At 41.4% G+C, this 21,739-nt stretch overlaps 1 protein-coding gene across 1 annotated transcript in view; it reads right to left on the bottom strand.

Annotated features, from left to right (window-relative positions):
- The window catches only part of mapk8ip2 (mitogen-activated protein kinase 8 interacting protein 2), a 67,732-nt gene that overhangs the window by 43,384 nt on the left and 2,609 nt on the right, over window positions 1–21,739 (bottom strand). The window contains exons 2-3 of the mRNA XM_059988467.1: window positions 10,598–10,703; window positions 9,424–9,451 (exon numbers count right to left, since the gene is read on the bottom strand). Coding sequence (XP_059844450.1) covers window positions 9,424–9,451; window positions 10,598–10,703 — 134 coding nt within the window. The remainder of the gene's footprint in view (window positions 1–9,423; window positions 9,452–10,597; window positions 10,704–21,739) is intronic.

The following is a 21,739-nucleotide window of genomic DNA, read 5'->3' as shown; positions in this document are numbered from 1 at the left end:
GCCATACTCAGGTTGGAGGAACACCACCTTATATTTTGTCTAGGTAGTCTCCAACATGATGGCATGAACACTGATTTCTCTAACTTCCTTTAATTCCCCCCCTCCCTTCTTAACCCATCCCTTTATCTATCTATTTATTTATTTACCTTTTTTTTTCTTTTCTCTCTTTTTTCTCTCTCTGTCCCACTCACAATCACTCCTTGCCTGCTCTCCATCTCCCTCTGGTGCTTCCCTCCCCCTTTCTTTCTCCCTAGGCCTCCCATCCCATGATCCTTTCCCTTCTCCAGCTGTGTATCTCTTTTGCCAATCAACTTTCCAGCTCTTAGCTTCATCCCCCTCCCCTTCCTGTCTTCTATCATTTTGGATCTCCCCCTCCCCCTCCCCCTCCTACTTTCAAATCTCTCACTATCTCTTCTTTCAGTTAGTCCTGACAAAGGGTCTCGGCCCGAAACGTTGACTGTACTTCTTTCTATAGATGCTGCCTGGCCTGCTGTGTTCCATTGGCATTTTGTGTGTGTTGCTTCAAGCAATAATGTTATTTTTAAACTACAGACAATAGCCAATATTTTGTACTTATTATCTTCAGCCAGAGAACAACAGACAACACTCACAAGAACCCGACAGTAACAACAATGGGTAATTTTGACACTTGTTAATTTTGCTTTACTTTTTTTCCAGTGATCCAGAACTATTACCACTCTGGTGTTAGCTTGGTTTAGTGCTATCTAGTCAGAAGGTAGTGGGTTGTAGTCTCATTCTAGAGCTCTGGGTCATCAGTGAAGGAGTGTGCCACTACAGGCAATGGGCATGGGGACCACATCGTCCTTTGGAGAGTTCAAAGTAGAAACTCACATTTGGTTATTTGTAGTAAATGAGTAATGTAATATTGCACTTCACTTCTGAAAATTAATTCCATTGTCTTCTATCCTCTGAATGCTGCTAGTGAAAAAAGATTTAAGGAAAATCATTTGATGCAACTTTAATCTGATGACAGGGGGAAGGGCCTGATAACTCACTGTTAGGGTAGATAAAACTATAATAAACCTCTCATATATCTGTCCAGGCTACATTCAGAGGGACAGTATATAACGATGAAGCCATAAATAATTTGGGAATTCCTTTGATGGAGAACCGAGTACATAGCTATACAATTCTACTTTCCACACATTGGGGAGAATGTGATTACAGTGGAATGAGTACAAAGCAGATTCACCAGGATGCATTAGTCCTTTCACAAACAAGAGAAAATCTTGAGATGCTGGAAATCCAAGCAACACACACACACACACACACACATACACACACACAAAATGCTGGAGGAGCTCAGCAGGTCAGGAAGCATCTATGGAAAAGAGCATCCGGAACGCCAACTGTACTCTTTTCTATAGATGCTGCCTGCCCTGTTGTGTCCCTCCAGCATTTTGCATGTGTTGCTTGGATCACCAGGATGTATGCTCCAGTTATGAAAAGAGATTGGAAAGTGTGTTTTATTTACCTTATAGTGAAGGAGGCAGGTACCTGATAGAGGTGTACAACAGCATGAGGGGGTAAACATAGGGTACATGGTAGGAAGCTTTTCCTTATTACAGAGCTATGTGAAATTAGAGAGCAAAGGTTAGGAATGTAAGGTTTAGAAAGGATTGGAGGAAGAACGTTTTTCCTGAGTAGCGGCTGAAACCTGGTACACAAAGTCTGAGTGGGTGATGGAGGCAAGTATCACACAACATTTATATAATACCTAGAAGAGCATGTCCACATATTGTACTGAAGTTCCTGTACCTATTTCCTGATCGCAGCAGTGAGAAGAGATCCTGGATAGTGGGGCTTTAACGATGGATGCTGGTTTCCTGTGACAGCATTCCCTGTGAAAATGTGCTCAATAATGGGAAGGGCTTTATCCATAATTTCCTCAATATTGGAACTTCGTTTAGGAAATGTATTTCTAAGTACATTTAGAATTTAGAAATTCTAAATATATTTTGAAATATCAATGCATTGAAGCCGATGAACCAAGTGCCAATAAATGGGAGCAGTAAATCAGCAGGGAAGTGGTAAGGCTGTTGCTATAATGCCACACACCACACCCATCAGCCCTTTTGATCCAGGCATACCTGAAGAGGGCACAGGTTTACGTAATTGATGGTGTTGTTTCCTGATTGGTTCTTGATGATTTTAACTTTTATCTGAACATGGAGTGTCAAGAAATTCCTATTTCAGCTGACCTCCAGCAAAGACAAGAAGGAACAGAGTGCTCGAGATGCAGAAAAAAAAATCAATGATTGTGCCATCTGATTTCCACTGCCAATCTTGTCATCTTGACTAAAAACTTCTGCAATTTCAAATCACACAGAAAGAAAAACAAAATTAACTTTTAGAAATAAGCTCAAGAAGAATCTCCTAGCACATGTGGAGTATCTGTGACATAACGGCGGACCAATCAATAAGAAAAGAGAGCGAGAGCTTTGCACTGGTCGAGGAGAAGACTTTAAAAAAGGAGTGTTTCACAGAGCTTGGCACATTAGAATAGTGGGTATGACTGCAAGGCCAGTTTTCTGTTCTGGGTGTCAGAAGTGGGAGACTTCCAGCCTCCCTGATGGTCACATTTGCACCAAGTGCATCAAGCTGCAGCTTCTTAGAGGCCAAGTTAGGGAACTGCAGCTGCAGCTCGATGACCTTCGGTTTGTTAAGGAGAGTAAGGAGGTAATAGACAGGAGCTACAGGCAGGTAGTCACCCCAGGGCCACAGGAGATAGATAAGTGGGTGACCGTCAGGAGAGCGAAAGGAGGGCATCAGGCAGTGGAGAGCACCTCTGTGGCTGTCCCCCGTAACAAGAAGTACTCCATTTTGAATGCTGTTGAAAGGGTTGACCTACCTGGAAGAAGCAACAGTGGCTGTGCCTCTGGCCCTGTGGCTCAGAACGGTAAGGAATACAAGAGGGGGACAGTGGTAATAGGACACTCCATAGTTAGAGGGACAGATAGGCAATTATGTTGGCGCAAGAAAGAAACAAGGATGGTAGTTTACCTCCCAGGTGCCAGGGTTCGTGATGTTTCTGAATGCGTCCACAATATCCTGAAATGGGAAAGTGAGCAGCTAGAGGTTGTGATACCTATTGGTACCAACAACATAGGTAGAAAAAGAGTGGAGGTCCTGAAAACAGACTACAGGGAGTTAGGAAGGAAAATGAGAACAGGACCTCAAAGGTAGTGATCTCGGGATTGCTGCCTGTGCCACGTGACAGTGAGTATAGGAATAGAGTGAGGTGGAGGATAAAAACATGATGGAAGGTTTGGAACAGGAGGCAGGGATTCAGATTTTTGGATCATTGGGATCTCTTCTAGAGCAAAGGTTTCAAAGGTACAATTTAATGTCAGAGAAATGTATACAAGTTGTATACAGGTACTTAATGAATACTTTATTTCAGTATTCACTACAGAAAAGGATCTTCGTGATTGTAGGGATGACTTGCACTGGACTAAAAAGCTTGAGCATGTTTATTAAGGGAAAGGATGTGCTGGAGCTTTTGGAAAGCATCAAGTTGGATAAGTCACCAGGACCGGATGGGATGTACCCCAGGCTACTGAGGGAAGAAATTGCTGAGCCTTTGGCAATGATCATTGCATCATCAATGAGGATGGGAGCAGTTCCGGAGGATTGGAGGGTTGCAGATGTTGTTCCCTTATTCAAGAAAGGGAGTAGGGAAAGCCCAGGAAATTATAGGCCAGTGAGTCTTACCTCAGCGGTTGGTAAGTTGATGGAGAAAATCCTGAAGAGGCTGGATTTATGAACATTTGGAGAGGCATAATATGATTAGGAATAGTCAGCATGGCATTGTCAAAAGCAGGTCGTGCCTGACAAGCCTGATTTAATTTTTTGAGGATTTGACTAAAGACATTGATTAAGGTAGAGCCATAGATGTAGTGTATATGGATTTTAGCAAGGCATTTGATAAGTTACCCCATGCAAGGCTTATTGAGAAAGTAAGGAGGCATGGGATCCAAGGGGGCATTGCTTTGTGCATCCAGAACTGGCTTGCCCACAGAAGGCAAAGAGTGGTTGTAGACGGGTCATATTCTGCATGGAGGCTGGTGACCACTGGTGTGCCTCAGGGATCTGTTCTGGGACCCCTACCCTTTGTGATTTTTATAAATGACCTGGATGAGGAAGTGGAGATCAGTTAATAAATTTGCTGATGACACAAAGGCTGGAGGTATCATGGATAGTGTGGAGGGCTGTCAGAGGTTACAGTGGGACATTGATAGGATGCAAAACTGCACTGAGAAGTGGCAGATGGAGTTCAACCCAGGTAAGTGTGAGGTGGTTCATTTTGGTAGGTCAAATATGATGACAGAATATAGCATTAATAGTAAGACTCTTGGCAGTATGGAGGATCAGAGGGATGGAGTTTGAGTCCATGGAACACTCAAAGCTACTACTCAGGTTGACTCTGTGGTTAAGAAGGCATACGGTGCATTGGCCTTCATCAATCCTGGGATTGAGTTTAAGAGCCGAGAAGTAATCTTGCAGCTACATAGGACCCTGGTCAGACCCCACTTGGAGTACTGTGACCATTTTTGGTCGCCTCACTACAGGAAGGATGTGAAAACCATAGAAAGGATGCAGAGCAGATTTACAAGGATGTTGCCTGGATTGGGGAGCATGTCTTATGAGAATCGGTTGAGTGAACTAGGCCTTTTCTCCTTGGAGTGACAGAGGATGCGAGGTGACCTGATAGAGGTGTGCAAGATGAAGAGAGGCAAGACCTTGGGAGCATAAAATGGGAGCAGATGCTCTCAGAGAAATGCACAGCAGAAATGTGGCAAATATTCAGGGAACATTTTCATGGTGTTCTGCACAGGTATGTTCCACTGAGGTAGGGAAAGGATGGTTGAGTTAAAGAAGCATGGTGTACAAAATATGTAGAAAATTTAGTTAAGAAGAAAAGGTTATGAAAGGTTCAAGAAACATAGAAAACCTACAGCACAATACAGGCCCTTCGGCCCACAAAGTTGTGCCGAACATGTCCCTACCTTAGAAATTACTAGGCTTACCTATAGCCCTCTACTTTTCTAAGCTCCATGTACCTATCCAAAAGTCTCATAAAAGACCCTATCGTATCCGGCTCCACCACCATTGCCGGCAGCCCATTCCACGCACTCACCACTCTCTGAGTAAAAAACTTATCCCTGATATCTCATCTGTACCTACTCCCCAGCACCTTAAACCCGTGTCCTCTTGTGACAACCATTTCAGCCCTGGGAAAAAGCCTCTGACTATCCACATGATCAATGCCTCTCTTCATCTTATACACCTCTATCAGGTCACCTCTCATCCTCCGTCGCTCCAAGGAGAAAAGGCCAAGTTCACTCAACCTTTTCTCATAAGGCATGCTCCCCAATCCAGGCAACATCCTTTTAAATCTCCTCTGCACCCTTTCTATGGCTTCCACATCCTTCTTGTAGTGAGGCGAACAGACTTGAGCACAGTACTCCAAGTGAGGTCTGACCGGGATCCTATATAGCTGCAACATTATCTCTCGGCTCCTAAATTCAATTCCACGATTGATGAAGGCCTATACACCGTATGCCTTCTTAACCACAGAGTCAACCTGCGTAGCTCCTTTGAGCGTCCTATGGACTCAGACCCCAAGATCCCTCTGATCCTCCACACTGCCAAGAGTCTTACCATTAGTACTACAATCTGCCTTCATATTTGACCTACCAAAATGAACCACATCACACTTACCTGGGTTGAACTCCATCTGCCACTTCTCAGCCCAGTTTTGTATCCTATCAATGTCCCACTGTAACCTCTGACAGCCCTTCACACTATCCACAACACCTCCAACATTTGTGTCATCAGCAAACTTACTAACCCATCCCTCCACTTCTTCATCCAGGTCATTTATAAAAATCACGAAGATTAAGGGTCCCAGAACAGATCCCTGAGGCACTCCACTGGTGACCAACCTCCATGCAGAATATGACCCGTCTACAACCACTCTTTGCCTTCTGTGGGCATGCCAGTTCTGGATCCACAAAGCAATGTCCCCTTGGATCCCATGCCTCCTTACTTTCTTAATAAGCCTTGCATGGAGTACCTTATCAAATGTCTTGCTGAAATCGATATACACTACATCTACTGCTTTTCCTTCATCAATGTGTTTAGTCACATCCTCAAAAAATTCAATCAGGCTCATAAGGCATGACCTGCCCTTAACAAAGCCATGCTGACTATTCCTAATCATATTATGCCTCTCCAAATGTTCATAAATCCTGCCTCTCAGGATCTTCTCCATCAACTTACCAACCACTGAGGTAAAATGCACTGGTCTATAATTTCCTGAGCTATCTCTACTTCCTTTCTTGAATAAAGGAACATCATCCGCAACCCTCCAATCCTCCAGAACCTCTCCTGTCCCCATTGATGATGCAAAGATCATCACCAAAGGCTCAGCAATCTCTTCCCTTGCTGGTCTGTACTGGTCCAGTGTTGTTTGTCATATACATTAATGATCTGGATGATGGGGTGGTAAATTGGATTAGTAAATATGCATATGATACTAAGATAGGTGGCATTGTGGATAATGAAGTAGGTTTTCAAAGCTTGCAGAGAGATTTATGCCAGTTAGAAGAGTGGGCTGAAAGATGGCAGATGGAGTTTAATGCTGATAAGTGTGAGGTGCTACATTTTGGTAGGACTAATCAAAATAGGACATATATGGTAAATGGTAGGGCATTGAGGAATGCAGTAGAGCAGAGTGATCTAGGAATAATGGTGCATAGTTCCCTGAAGGTGGAACTTCATGTGGATAGGGTGGTGAAGAAAGTCTTTGGTATGCTGGCCTTTATAAATCAGAGCATTGAGTATAGGTGTTGGGATGTAATGTTAGGTCTTTATTCTTTGGAGCGTAGAAGGTTGAAGGAGGACTTGATGAAGGTATTCAAAATTATGAGGGGGATAGATAGAGTTGACCTGGATAGGCTTTTTCCATTGAGAGTAGGGGAGATTCAAATAAGAGGACATGAGTTGAGAGTTAGGGGGCAAAAGTTTAGGGGTAACACAAGGGGGAACTTCTTTACTCAGAGAGTGGTAGCTGTGTGGAATGAGCATCCAGCAGAAGTGGTAGAGGCAGGTTTGATTTTGTCATTTAAAAAAAAATTGGATAGGTATATGGACAGGAAAGGAATGGAGGCTGAGTGCAGGTCGGTGGGACTAGGTGAGAGTAAGCATTCAGCATAGACTAGAAAGGCCGAGTTGGCCTGTTTCATGCTGTAATTGTTATATGGTTATATCTCATCCAGTCCCAACAACTTATCCAACTTGATGCCTTCCAAAAGCTCCAGCACATCCTCTTTCTTAATATCTACATGCTCAAGCTTTTCACTCTGCTGCAAGTCATCACTACAATCACCAAGATCCTTTTCCATAGTGAATACTGAAGTAAAGTATTCATTAAGCACCTCTGCTCTTTCCTCAGGTTCCATACACACTTTCCCATTGTCACACTTGATAGGTCCTATTCTTAACTGTTAGAGCTCTAGAGAATTACAAGGTTGCTAGGAAGGAGCTAAAGAATGGAATTAGGAGAGCCAGAAGGGGCCAGGAGAAGGCCTTGGTGATCAGAATTAAGGAAAACCCCAAGACATTCTACAAGTATGTGAAAAGCAAGAGGATGAGCCGTGTGAGAAAAGGACCAATCAGGAATGAGAGTGGAAACCTGTGCATGGAGTCAAAGGAGGTAGCGGAGGTATTTAATGAATACATTGCTTCAGTATTCACCAGGGAAAAAGACCTTGGCAATTGTGGGGATGCTTACAACAGACTGAAAAGCTTGAGCAAATAGACATTAAGAAAGAGGATGAGCTGGACCTTTTGAAAAGTATCAAGTTGGATAAGTTGTTGGGACTGGATGAGATATAACCATATAACAATTACAGCATGAAACAGGCCAACTCGGCCTTTCTAGTCTATGCTGAATATAAATCACAGGGACAGGATGATATATACTCCAGGCTACTGTGGGATGCGAGGCAGGAGATTACTAATCTTCTTGCACTAATCTTTGCGTCATCAACAAGGACAGGAGAAGTATCGGAGTATTGGAGGGGTGCAAATGTTGTTCCCTTGTTCGGGAAAGGGAGCAGAGATAACCTAGGAAATTATAGACCAGTGAGTCTGACTTCAGCGGTGGACAAATTGTTGAAGATCCTGAGAGGCAGGATTTATGAGCATTTGGAGAAACATACTCTGATTAGGGTAGTCAGCATTGCTTTGTCAAGTCCAGATCGTGCCTTGCAAGCCTGATTTACTTCCTTGAAGACGTAACAAATCATATTGATGAAGGTACAGCAGTGAATGTAGTGCATATGGATTTCAGTAAGGCATTGATAAGGTTCCCCATGTAAGTAAGGAGGCATGGGATCAAAGGAAACCTTGCTTTGTGGATCCAGAACTGGATTGCCCACAGAAGGCAAGGATTGGTTGTAGATGAAAAAGGGTGTCAAGATCTCTGAGGATCTAACCTGGTCCCAACATATCGATGTAGTTATAAAGAAGGCAAGATAGCAGCTATATTTTATTAGGAGTTTGAAGAGATTTGGCATGTCAACAAATACGCTAAAAAATTTCTATAGTTGTATCGTGGAGAGCATTCCGACAGTCTGTAACACTGGCTGGTATCGAGGCAGGGTACTATACAGGACCGAAAGAAGCTGCAGAGGTTTGTAAGTCTAGTCAGCTCATCTTGTGTACTAGCCTACAAAGTACCCAGGACATCTTCAGGAAACGGAGTCTCAGAGAGGGAGTGTCCATTATTAAGGGCCTCCAGCACGCAGGGCATGCCCTTTTCTCACTGTTACCATCAGGTAGGAGGTACAGAAGCCTGAAGGCACACACTCAGCAATTCAGGAACAGCTTCTTCCCCCCTGCCATCCAATTCCTAAATGGACATTGAATCTTAGGACACTGCCTCGCTTTTTTGAAATACACAATATTTCTGTTTCTGCACGTTTTTTAAAACTTTATTCAATTTACGTAATTTTTTTTACTTGTTATTTATTACTATTATTTATATTTTTCTCTGCTAGATTATGTATTGCATTGAACTGCTGCTGCTAAGTTAACAAATTTCATCTCCATTCTGCATGTTCCTCAGGGATCTGTTCTGGGACCCATCCTCTTTGTGATTTTTATAAATGACCTGGATGAAGAAGTAGAAGAGTGGGTTAGTAAGTCTGCTGATAACACAAAGGTTGGGGGTGATTTGGATAGTGTTGATGTTTGTCAGAGGTTACAGTAGGACATCGATAAGATGTGAAACTGGGCTAAGAATTGGCAAATGGACTTCAACCCAGATAAGTGTGAACTGGTTCATTTTGGTAGGTCCAATTTGAAGACAGAATATAATATAAATGGTAAGACTCTTAGCAGTGTGGAGGATCAGAGATATCTTGGGGTCCATGTCCATAGGACACTCAAAGTTGTTGCACAGGTAGAAAGTGTTTTTAAGAAGGCATATGGTGTGTTGGCATTCATCAATCGTGCGACTGAGTTCAAGAGCCATGAGGTAATGTTACAGTTATATAAGACCTTGGTCAAACCCCACCTGGAGTACTGTCTTCAGTTCTGGTCACCTGTCTACAGGAAGGATGTGGATACTATAGAGAGAGTGCAGAGGAGATTTACAAGGATGTTGCCTGGATTGGAGGGTGTACCTTATGAGAATAGGTTGAAACTTAGCCTTTTCTCCTTGGAGTGACAGAGGATGAGAGATGACCTGATAGAGGTGTATAAAATGATGAGGGGCATTGATCGTGTAGATAGCCAGAGGGTATTCCCCAGGGCTGAAATGGCTAATATGAAGCGGCATAGTTTTAAGGTGCTTAGAAGTAAGTACAAAGGGGATGTCAGGGGTAAGTTTTTCCACATGGATGCGTGGAATGCACTGCCGGCGGCGGCAGAAGTGGATACAATAGGGCATTTCATGAGCCCCTTAGGTAAGTACATGGATCTTAGAAAATTAGAGGGCTATGCACTAGGGAAATTCTAGGCAGTCTATAGAGTAGGTTACATGGTCAGCATAACATTGTGGGCCAAAGGGCCTGTAATGTGCTGTAAATTTCTATGTATAACAGGTTTAGCAGTACTTCAGCTTCTTCTTGAATGATTGAACACCAAATTCATGTAGTTATGAATGACTTCAATGTCTCTATTAATAATTCCATTGCATAGACTTATTAATAGCTCTCTGTCATGTGCAGAAATTCAGAGAACCACTGCCTTTGGTAAAAATAATACAAAATCCAATAATTTCATCCAATATTTCACCATCGAGCACTTATTATAATCTAACATTTATCTGTCATTGTGCCCTATGCATTTTGCAATCTCTCTCTTCTGTAATTCCCATTCATTGACTCAGCCAATTATACAGCCAGATTTTTGAAAACAGCACCAACCAGCACATCATTAACTAGTTCCTAGCTACATGTGCAGAGAACTCCTTAGAACACGTTTAATTTTGCATTTAAAATTAGAGTAACTTTGAAATCAGAGAACACACTTTAGAATGTTTCAAAAAACACAGGCCTCTTACCTTCTCGTAAGGATCAGAGTCATAATTCAGGCCGATTCCACAATCGTCAGTAATCTCAGACAAATCTTCATCATCAAACTCCTCCAGACTGATATCATGTGCAGGTCTGTTGTGAAGAAGCAATATAACATGGCATGAAATTAAAACAACAAAAAAAAAGCTAGAATTACTCTATGGATTAGGCAGCATCTGTGAAGAGAGAAATGGCTGATACTTCAGATCAACACAACTAAATGCATATACTGTACTTCAATACAGATGGCACTCTACTCCCACACAGATTTACATCTATTTAGCCATGGCCAGCTCTGAGTGTGCCCTTGCACTTCACTGTAGCTCTTAACTGGAATAATACAATGAAGGAAGCCACAATTGATGGACAGAGAGTGCAGGCATTCATAAAGTCAGCAGCCAGCAGAAATCAGAAGTTGATGGTATACTTGGATACAACTCAACCTCTTAAGTCCAAACTTCCCTTTTGCTTCAGCCTGATAAATCCAAATGATTGAACTGCATCTCTCACACTTACACATTCCCTTTTACCAGGACTGCATTTTGTGCACCATTCATTTCAGATGGAGCTGATCACAGCCAATTCTTTCAATTGAAAATTTAATGTTAGAATTGAATGCTGAGCTCAGCAAGATACAAGACTCAAAACTAAAGGGCTGCTATGTTCTGTGTAAGTATATAATACATTGGTCAGTTATACAATGATCAGATTGGACTGAACTATGTTCACAGTAGGATCTTCTTTCATTTTCTGTTTATGAAGAAAACAGCTACAATTGCTGTGTGCCGTTCAGAGATGATTATGCACAGCCCACTGTCTACTGCACATACTGAAACCAGTTTGAGTCCTAAACTTGAAAGCCAAATCAGAAAAAAAATTATGAATTTGTCTAGCTTTTCATCCAACAACTCAGATCTCAGTGCTAGGTGGCTTAGAATAAGGATATACATGTAGTGAGTTACCTGGGAAGTGGACATGGGTTTAGGGCTGGGAGGTGAAGATAAAGTGCCACAGTATTTTTGGTCCTGGTGAGGATTTAAATGAGGCTGGGTCGGCCTTGGCTAGGGCCGTCTATTCAGAAATGAATGGGATTTAATATCTCAGTTATCCTGACACACAGAAATCAACCTGGCAATCCAAAACTCTAATGTGAAAGGCTCAGGGATTCTGCACCACAACTAACCCTGTACTCTCAGCAACTTTCCAAAGGCTCAAGTGCTGAGAAATATTAGATACTTAACATTACTTCAACAACTTCAGAATAATAAAACAGATTGTGAAAAATTTCTTCCTTCTGCCTCCTTTCCCAGATTGCATTAATACACGAGATCAATAACTTTTCATTTTCTACTTCTTCAGTAGACAAGAGCTCCAATGAATGGGCACTGACCCAAAAAGCTGACTCTGTTTCTTTTTCTGCAGATGTTGCCTTAACTGCGGAGTACTTTCTACATGTCCTAGTTTCATTTCAGATTACCAGCATTTGCAGTTATGTTTATTCTGCGTGAGTTTATTATATTGATAATGCCTGTAGCTGGTCATTCATGAAGGGATAATGGTCATTTCTGGGAAATGAGGAATCTACACTAACCTTTGTTAATAACACAACAAAGAGACGAGAGTGGAGGGCAAAGAGGGAGGCAGGCTAGTGATAATAGATGTAAGAACGGCACATATATTGTTGTGGATTGGGCTGTATCATTGTTATTTTTTTGTAGTTTAACGTGCCTGTACCTTTTTGTATTTTTATATAATCACCTTTACAAATGTGATAACAGTGAGCTTTTCAGTGGTTACAGTTGCCTCTATATTTTTCATGAAACTTTTTAGTTGCAGTAGTGGGTATAATATTACTTGAATCTGGCTATCTGATTGGTCTATGTTATCAATTGAATTTAATGTTATCAGTGGTCTGGCATAAAACCACACCACCTTTGTTTTGCTCTCTTCTTTCCCTTAGACCTCTCTTTGGCTGTTCTTTCTTTGTTCTCCCTTCTCATGCTCCTTCTCCCTTCATCTTCTTTGTTCTTGTCACACTTAATAAAACTATTGTAAGCAACAAGTTTTGAGGCCAGTTTTATGCCTCATTCTTAACTGCTGAAAAACCTTTAGATTGTATACGGTATTTGTAAATATTACCTTTGGTTCAGGATCCAACATTATAAGTCATAGGAGGACAGAGATGGGTGAACTAGATGGTCAGAGGCAATAGATATAATTCAGGGAAGAAAGATATAAAGTGATAAACTTGGGAATAAGTTTAGAGTAAGAAAGACTCCTTAAAAACAAATAATAAAGAAACAGAAAGATTGGAATCCATTTACCAAAGTCACTAAGGGTGACAAATCAAATAGCTAAGGCCATGAAAAGGTAAATTAAATTCTTGGTTTTGCACCTAGACAAACAGAAAAGGTAGTCAGGAATGTTTCTAAGACAGGTAAAAGTGTGTATAAAATACACAACTTACATACATAAAGCACTAAATACAAAAATCCAGAGATAGCTCCATCAAGAGCTGGTATAAGCAGAATGACCTTTTGGATGACCTTTCTCTGTGGTAGCAGTTCTACAACTGGAAACATACAGAGCTAACAAATAAATAGAACACAACCTTGTTTACACCACAGTTTATCTCAAGGAGCACAGAATATAATGTTTAACTTAACAAAACTCTAGTGATGCATTCAATTCTTGATCATACAGAGGATACATTAGCTTTGGAAATGCAGCACAATGTAGTAACCAGAATAATGCTGGGGTTTAGGTAGTCATATCCTGAATATAGTTTAGGATATGATAATCTACAAAGCCATTCAACTTGCCTGGTATTTTATTGTAACTAGGTGAGGTAACACGGAAAATGGAATGAGGAATGAGTAGAAAAATGCATTGAATATTAAAGGACTTGAGAATGATTAAATTGGATGCAATATTAAAAGTTCAGTGTAAAAAACAGTATTTAGGCAATACCGTATGGGATATTAAAGGATTTTGGACCATAAGCAAGGGATTCAACAATACCACTGCAACAGTATAGTGGGACTACTGTACACTTAGTGATGTGAGAGAGACATTTAGTGATGCACATGCTTTAATCAGTTTGTGTGTAGGGACATCCTATGATATTTTTCTTATACCCTCATTTCCTGCAGTTAAGGAGATACTCAATTCTGAGTCAACCCACTTCCAATATTCTGCTGAGATTTACTACCTGAGCACACACACAAATAATGATTTCTTCCCCAAACTGTACAATAGCAACCATTATCCTGAGAATCAGTGTTGCCAGTACAATACAGAGCCTTTGGGAATGAAAATAGTGGAGGAACAAAGGAGTCAGGAAAATCAAACCTGCTGCACTCTGTATTTGAGCAGTTAACCTCTGTGTAAACACATTACATCATCCTGTTTCTCCATCAATTATATGCAATATGGAAGATGCAGAGGGAGATCTTGGTACTCTCAGTTCTTCTATTTAGTACAATTGGTATCTGTGTAAAATTTCCTCCTGATACTCTGGCTTTATGTTTCCCTCTGGAACAAAGCTTTTGGAGTCCTTTAGTAACATCACACACAGGGTCCAAGAAGAGTGGACGGAGTTAAATCAACTTCTGTCAATATTTACTGTTGTAAGGCATCACATTTAGACATTTTGCTAGACTCATTCAAGAGTCTTTTAAGTCTATTGCATGGAAAAAAAGGGTGAAGAGGTTCCAGATAGAGGTTGGACAACAAGGTTCAAGTACTTGGAAGTTGGGGGTAATATATTGGCATGAACAGAATTGGTTATCAATCAGAAAGTGATAAATGGGAATAAATGGGACAAGGACCTTGTCAATTGTGGGGATGACTAACAGCGGACTGAAATGCTTGAGTGTATAGACATTAAGAAAGAGGATGTGCTGAAGCTTTTGAAAGGTATTAAGTTAGATAAGTTGCTGGGACCAGCTGAGATATACCCCATGCTACTGTGGGAAGCAAGGGAAGATTGCTAAACTTCTGGCGATGATCTTTGCATCATCAATAGGGACAAGAGAAGTACTAGAGCATTGGAAGGTTGCAAATGTTCTTCGTTTGTTCAAGAAAGGGAGTAGAGATAACCCAGGAAATTATAGACCAGTGAGCCTTACTTCAGTGGTGGGCCAGTTGTTGGAGAAGATCCTGAGAGGCAGGACTTATAAGCATTTGGAGAGACATAATCTGATTAGGGATAGTCAGCATGGCTTTGTCAAGGGCAGGTCATGCCTTACTAAGTTGAGTAAATTCTATAAAGATGTAACAAAACACATTGATGAAGGTAGAGCAGTGGATGTAGTGTACATGGATTTCAGTAAGGCTGAAGTTTGATAAGGTACCCCATGTAAGACTTATTGAGAAAGTAAGGAGGCATGAGATTCAAGGAAACCTTGCTTTGTGGATTCAGAACTGGCTTGCCCACAGAAGGCAAAGGATGACTGCAGATGGTTCGTATTCTGCATGGAGTACAGTGACCAGTGGTGTTCCACAGTGATTTGTTCTGGGATGTCTCCTCTTTGTGATTTTTGTAAATGACCTGGATGAGGAAGTAGAAGGATGGGTTAGTAAGTTTGCTGATGACACAAAAGTTGGGGGTTTTGTGAGGTTACAGCGGTACACTGATAGGTTGCAGAACTGGGCTGAGAAGTGGCAGATGGAGTTCGACCCAGTTAAGTGTGAGGTAGTTCATTTCGGTAGATCAAATTTGAAAACAGAATATAATATTAATCGTAAGACAGAGTGGAAGATCAGTGAGATTTTGGGGTCCGTGTCCATAGGTCACTTAAAGTTGTTGCACAGGTTGACAGTGTTGTTAAGAAGGCACATGGTCAAGAGCCGTGAGGTAATGTTAAAGCTATATAAGACTTCAGTTAGGTCCCAATTAGAATACTGTTCATTTTTGATGTGGATGTGGAAAAGATGTGGATACTATAGAGAGATTTACAAGGATGTTGCCTGGATTGGAGAGTATGCCTTATGAGAATAGGTTGCGTGAACTTGGCCTTTTCATAAGACCATAAGACACAGGAGCAGAATTAGGACATATGGCCCATCAGGTCTGCTCTGCCATTCAATCACAGCTGATCCTTTTTTCTTTCCTCCTCAGCCCAGATCCCAGCCTTCTCCCTGTAACTCTTGATGCAATATCCAATCAAGAACCTATCAATCTCTGCCTTAAATACACCCTACGACCTGGCCTCCACAGTTGTATGTGGCAACAAATTCCACAAATTCATCACCCTTTGGCTAAAGAAATTTCTCCACGTCTCTGTTTCAAAAGGGCGCCCTTCTATCTTGAGGCTGTGCCCTCTTGTTCTAGACTCTCCCACCATGGGAGACATCCTTTCCACATCTACTCTGTTTAGAGCTTTCAACGAGATCCTCCCTCATCCTTCTGAATTCCAGCTAGTACAGACCCAGAGGCATCAAACATTCCTCATATAATAACCCTTTCATTCCTGGAATCATCCTTGTGAACCTCCTCTGGACCCCCTCCAATGCCAGCTCATCTTTTCTAAGATGAGGGGCCCAAAACTGTTCACAATTCTAAAGGTGAGGCCTCACCAGTGTCCTATAAACCCTCAGCATCACATCCTTGCTCTTGTATTCTTGACCTCTTGAAATGAATGCCAACATGGCATTTGTCTTCCTCACCACCGACTCAGCCTACAAGTTAACATTCAGGATGTTCTACACAAGGACTCCAAAGTCCCTCTGCATCTCAGATTCCTGGATTTTCTCCCCATTTAGAAAACAGTCCACACATTTATTTCTACAAAGCCATCTATTCCATCATCTAAATCATTTATATAGAGCAAAAAAAAGTGGTCCCAACACCAACCCCCGCAGAGCATGACTAGTCACTGGCAGACAACCAGAAAAGGATCCTGTTATTCTCATTCCCTGCCTCCTACCAATCAGCCAATGCTCTAACCATGTTAGTAACTTTCCTGTAATACCGTAGGCTCTTAACTTGGTATGCAGATTCATGAGTGGCACCTTGTCAAAAGCCTTCTAAAAGTCCAAATACACAACATCCACTGCATCCCTTTTATCTATCCTACTTGTAATGTCCTCAAAGCATTCCGACAGGTTCATCAGGCAGCATTTTCCCTGAAGGAAACCATGCTGACTTGTCCTATCTTGTCCTGTGACATCAAGTGCTCCATCACCTCATCCTTAAAATTGACTCTAACATCTTTCCAAGCACTGAGATAAGGCTAACTGGTCTATAATTTCCTTTCTGCTGCCTTCCTCCTTTCTTACAGAGTGGAGTGACATTTGCAATTTTCCAGTCCTCTGGCACCATTCCAGAGCCCAATAATTTTTGAGAGATCTTTTCTAATGCCACCTCTTTCAGAAACAAAGGGTGCAGATCATCTGGTACATGTGACTTACGAACATACCTTTAACCCTTTCAGCTTTTTGAGCACCTTTTCTCTTGTAATAGTAACTGCATTCATCTGCCAAATCAAGCTGTTTCTACCCTCACTGACGTGTGGCACAGGCAGCAATCCAGAAATTACTACTCAGTATGTCCTACTTCTCAGCTTTCTACCTAGCTCTCTAAATTCTCTTTTCAGGACCTCATTGCTTTTCCTTTTTATTTCATTGATACCAATATGTGTCAGGACACCTGTCTGCTCCTTCTCCAAAAATGTTATGTTTTCTCCTTGAAGCGACAGAGGATGAGAGGAGATATGATAGAGGTGTAAAAGATGATGAGAGGCATTGATCATGTGGACAGCCAGAGGCTTTTTTTCCCAGGGCTGAAATGGTTAACACAAGGGGGCATAGCTTTAAGGTGGTTGGAAGCAGGTACAGGGGGATGGCAGAGACAAGTTTTTGTACACAGAGAGTGGTGAGTGTGTAGAATGCACTGCCAGCAGCAGTGGTGGAGACAGATACAATAGGGTCTTTTAAAAACCTCTTAGATACGTAGGTACATGCAGCTTAGAAAAATAGAGGACTATGCGGTAGGTGACATTTGCAATTTTCCAGTCCTCCAGAACCATGCTAGAGCATAGAGTAATGATTCTTGAAAGATCATTACTAATGCCTCCACAATCACTTCCGCCATCTCTTTCAGATCCTTAGGTTCAGCTGGTCCAGGTGACTTATGTACCCAAGGGTCTTTCAGCTTTTTGAGCACCTTCTCCATTGTAATAATAACTGTACTCACTTCTTTTCCCTCACACCTTTTAACATCTGGCACTCTGCTAGTGACCTCTACAGTGAAGACTGATCCAAGTTACTTACTTAGTTCATCTGTCATCTCCTTGACCCTGTCATTATTTCTCCGATGTCATTTTCTAGCCGTCCTATATCTACCCTCATCTCTTTTTTTAAAACTTTTTACATACTTGAAAAAGGTTTACTATTCACTTTGATATTGTTTGCTAGCTTGCTTTCATATTTCATCTTTTCCTTCCTAATGATTCTTTAAGTTGCTCTCTGTAGGTTTTTAAAAGCTTCCCAATCCTCTATCTTCCCACAAATTTTTGCTTCGTTGTATGCTCTCTCACTTGCTTATACAATAGTTTCGACTTCTCCTGTCAAACACTGTTGTACTATTTTGCCATTTGAGTATTTCTTTGGTTTTGGAATACAGCTTCCTCATTTTTCCCAGAAACTCATGCCATTTTTGCTCTGCTGTCATCCCTGCCATCATTTCCTTCGGCCAACTCCTCTCTCATACCACTGTAATTTCCTTTACACCACTGAAATAGTGATATGTCAGACTTTACTTTCGCCCTATCAAATTTCAAGTTGAACTCAATCATAGTGTAATCACTGTCTGAAGGGTTCTTTTACCTTAAGCTCCCTAATCCCTTCCAGTTTCATTACATATCACCAAATCCAGTGTAGCTGATCCCCTAGTAGGCTCAATGACAAACTGCTCTAAAAAGCCATCTCATAGGCATTCAACAAACTAACTCTCTTGAGATCCATTACCTATCCAGTTTTCTCAATCGACCTGCACATTAAAATCTCCCATGACTATCATAACATTGCCCTTTTGACACACCTTTTCTATTTTCCATTGTAATATGCGGGCTATATCCCAGCTACTGTTGGGAGGCCTCGATATAACTGTCATCAATGTTCTTTTACCCTTGAAGTTTCTTAACTCAACCCACAAGGATTCAACATCTTCTGATCTTGCTAATGATTTGATGCCATTCTTTACCAGCAGAACCATGCCTACACATTCCGCCTACCTTCATATCCCTCTGATACAATGTGTAACCTTGGACATTCAGCTTCCAACTACTAACATTCTTCAGCCCTGATTCAATGTGGCTAATCATACCTGCCAATATGTAACAGTGCAACAAGATCACCCATCTTATTTCTTATACTCTGTGCATTGAGATACAACACTAAAGTACTGTATTTGCTACCCTTTTTGATTCTACATTCCTAATGCACTGATACTCACCCTGCTGGCTACAATTTTGTCCTATTATCTGCCTGCCCTTCCTGACAATCCGACTGCATGCTATCTTTGCTTTTTTACCATCCATCCTTTCCTAAGTCCCTTCACTATGGTTCCCACCCCCCAGTCAAATTAGTTTAAACCCTCCCCAACATCTTTAACAAACCTGCCTACGAGAATATTGATTCTAAGGTTCAGGTGCAACCCGTTACTTTTGTATGGGTCATACTCCCCCAGAAGTGATCCCAATGATCCAAGAACTTGAAGCCCTGCCCCCTGCACCAACTTCTCAGCCTATTATTGGTACCAGTATATACCAAGACATATGGCTGTTCTCCCTCCCCTCCAAATGCTGTGGACGTGACCCGAGATGTCCATGACCCTGGCACCTAGGAGGCAACATATTATCCAGGTGTCCCATTCATGTCTACAGAATCTCCTGTTTGTTGTTCTGACTATTATGTTCCCTAACACTACTACTTCCCTCTTCTCCCTCATTCCCTTCCACACCATGGACCCGTGCTCATTACAGTAACCTGGTCTCCATGGCATTCCCCTGGGAGGTCATTCCCCAGGACATTATCCAAAACTGTATACTTACTATTGAGGGCAATGTCCATGGGGTGCTCTGCACTAACTTGCTATTCACATTTCAATTTCTCCTAACAGTCACCCAGCTAATCGTCTCCTGCAACTGAGGGGTGACTATTTCCCTGTAATTTTGATCAATTATCTCCTCACTCGCCCGTACAAACCAAAGATCACCCAGCTGCTGCTCCAGGTCCCTAACACAGTCTTCAAGGAGGTGCAGCTGGATTTAAGGCCGAACGGAGAAAAAACTTCACTCAAGAAGAGGATTTGCTATTAAAACAGGAAAATCAACTTTGGTCAGCCATGATTTTGAATAATGGTGAAACATGCAAAAATGTGTCACAGGGCACATGTGTCACAGGGCTCTTGCTCCTGATGGACATGGTAGCATAGTAGATTGGGGCATCAGAGTTCAGAGTTCAATTCTGAAGCCGCCTGTAATAAGTTTGTACATACTTCCATAAACCATGCGTGTTTCCTCCCACATTCCAAAGTCATACAGGTTAGTATGTAAATTAGTTACTGTAAATTGTTCTGTAATTAGGCTAGGGTTAAATAGGTGCTTTGCTGGGTGTTGCAGCTTGGTAGATGGAAAAGCCTGTTCCATGCTGCATATCTAAATAAATAAAAAAAAATTCTGAAGCAATTCCAAAAATGCCCAAAATTAGTGCTAGAACGCCATTAACTTTCTATATCTGTTCCAAGTTCTGAAACTCCTCCCCAGAAATGTATGACTGCATAATTCAGGATTTCCAGACTTGATTCCTGACAAACCCTGTTTTACTATATTTTCTTTCTATAAAGAAATATTCTCTGATTGGCAAAATCTGACTTGGCAATTCCAGGAGTGGGGCTGTCTACTAGGACCACTGATTTTCACTGCCTTTAATAATGTCTTGAATCATTGTAGATGACGTGAAATTAGAAAGGACAGTTGTATAGATGTAAAACAGTTGCAAAGGGGTATCTATGGAGGGCCATAACATTACGAAAACTATAACAATTGAACCCATTCTGAAAATGTGAGTTTAATAATAATATCAATCATCTTAGATCCACTGTAGTATTTTTCTTCAATCATATCATTATTAAAGAAAAAATATAATCATAAAAAAAGGTATTGCAAGCATTTTAAATTAATCAGGAAAGCCAAAGAAATGTTGCCTTGAGCTCAAATCAGCTCCGAAGGAGAGGAAATCCCTAAGTTACCCAGAAGATTATTTAGACCCCAGCTGAAGCACTTTATTCAGCTTTATTTGTCCCCAATTCTGAGGAAGTAGAGTGTAGAAGGTATAATGGTCATTTAGCAGAATTACAGTATGTTTAAAAGGGTGCATAGAGTTTGGTTCTATTCCCTCAAGTAAAGTATTTGAAATAATAAGTGTTGTTGAAATGGAATATTGGGTTTTTACTATTGGATGTTAGAGGGGAGGAGAGGGAGAGAGGGAGAGATGAAATTGTTGACAAAACACCCTCCTCCAAAATCTCCCTGTAACACCCAGCTGGGTGTAATTACCCTTGCCTGGCTCCATCATTCAAAAACCTCGGATAGTTTCTTTTCTAGGCCCTGCATCAATACCTCTGTAGAATTCCAAACATTGAGGCTTGTCCCTCTCCAGTGCTGGTTTACATACAGCCTTTGGTGACATCATCAGCGAGCTGAAGATACTCAGCCATACCACACCACCATCTATATCCATCCCTGCTGCCATGATTTATCACTGCTTTAGCAGAGATTTCCTTGATTTATGACCAAACCCGCTGTCTCTGATTTCAATCAGAATCATATGTAATATCATTGGTAAATGTTGTGAAATGTGTTGTTTTGTGGCAGCAGTACATTGCAATACATAATGTAAAAACTATAAATTACAATAAAAATATATACAATCTAATTAAGTAATGCAAAAAGTGAGCAAAGAAAACTGAGGTAGTGTCCATTGGTTCATTGTCCATTCAGAAATTTAATGGTGGAGGGCAGAAGCTATTAATGAAACATTATGTGTCTCCCCTCAGGCTCCTGTACCTCTCCTTGATGGTAGCAATAAGAGGGCATGTCCTGGGTGACAGGGGTCCTTAACAA

The sequence above is a fragment of the Hypanus sabinus genome, chromosome 13 (assembly GCF_030144855.1).
Source record: "Hypanus sabinus isolate sHypSab1 chromosome 13, sHypSab1.hap1, whole genome shotgun sequence".
NCBI classification, from domain to species: Eukaryota; Metazoa; Chordata; class Chondrichthyes; order Myliobatiformes; family Dasyatidae; genus Hypanus; species Hypanus sabinus.
The sequence above is the reverse complement of the archived record's forward strand: the minus strand, read 5'-3'. Positions and strand labels throughout refer to the sequence as shown.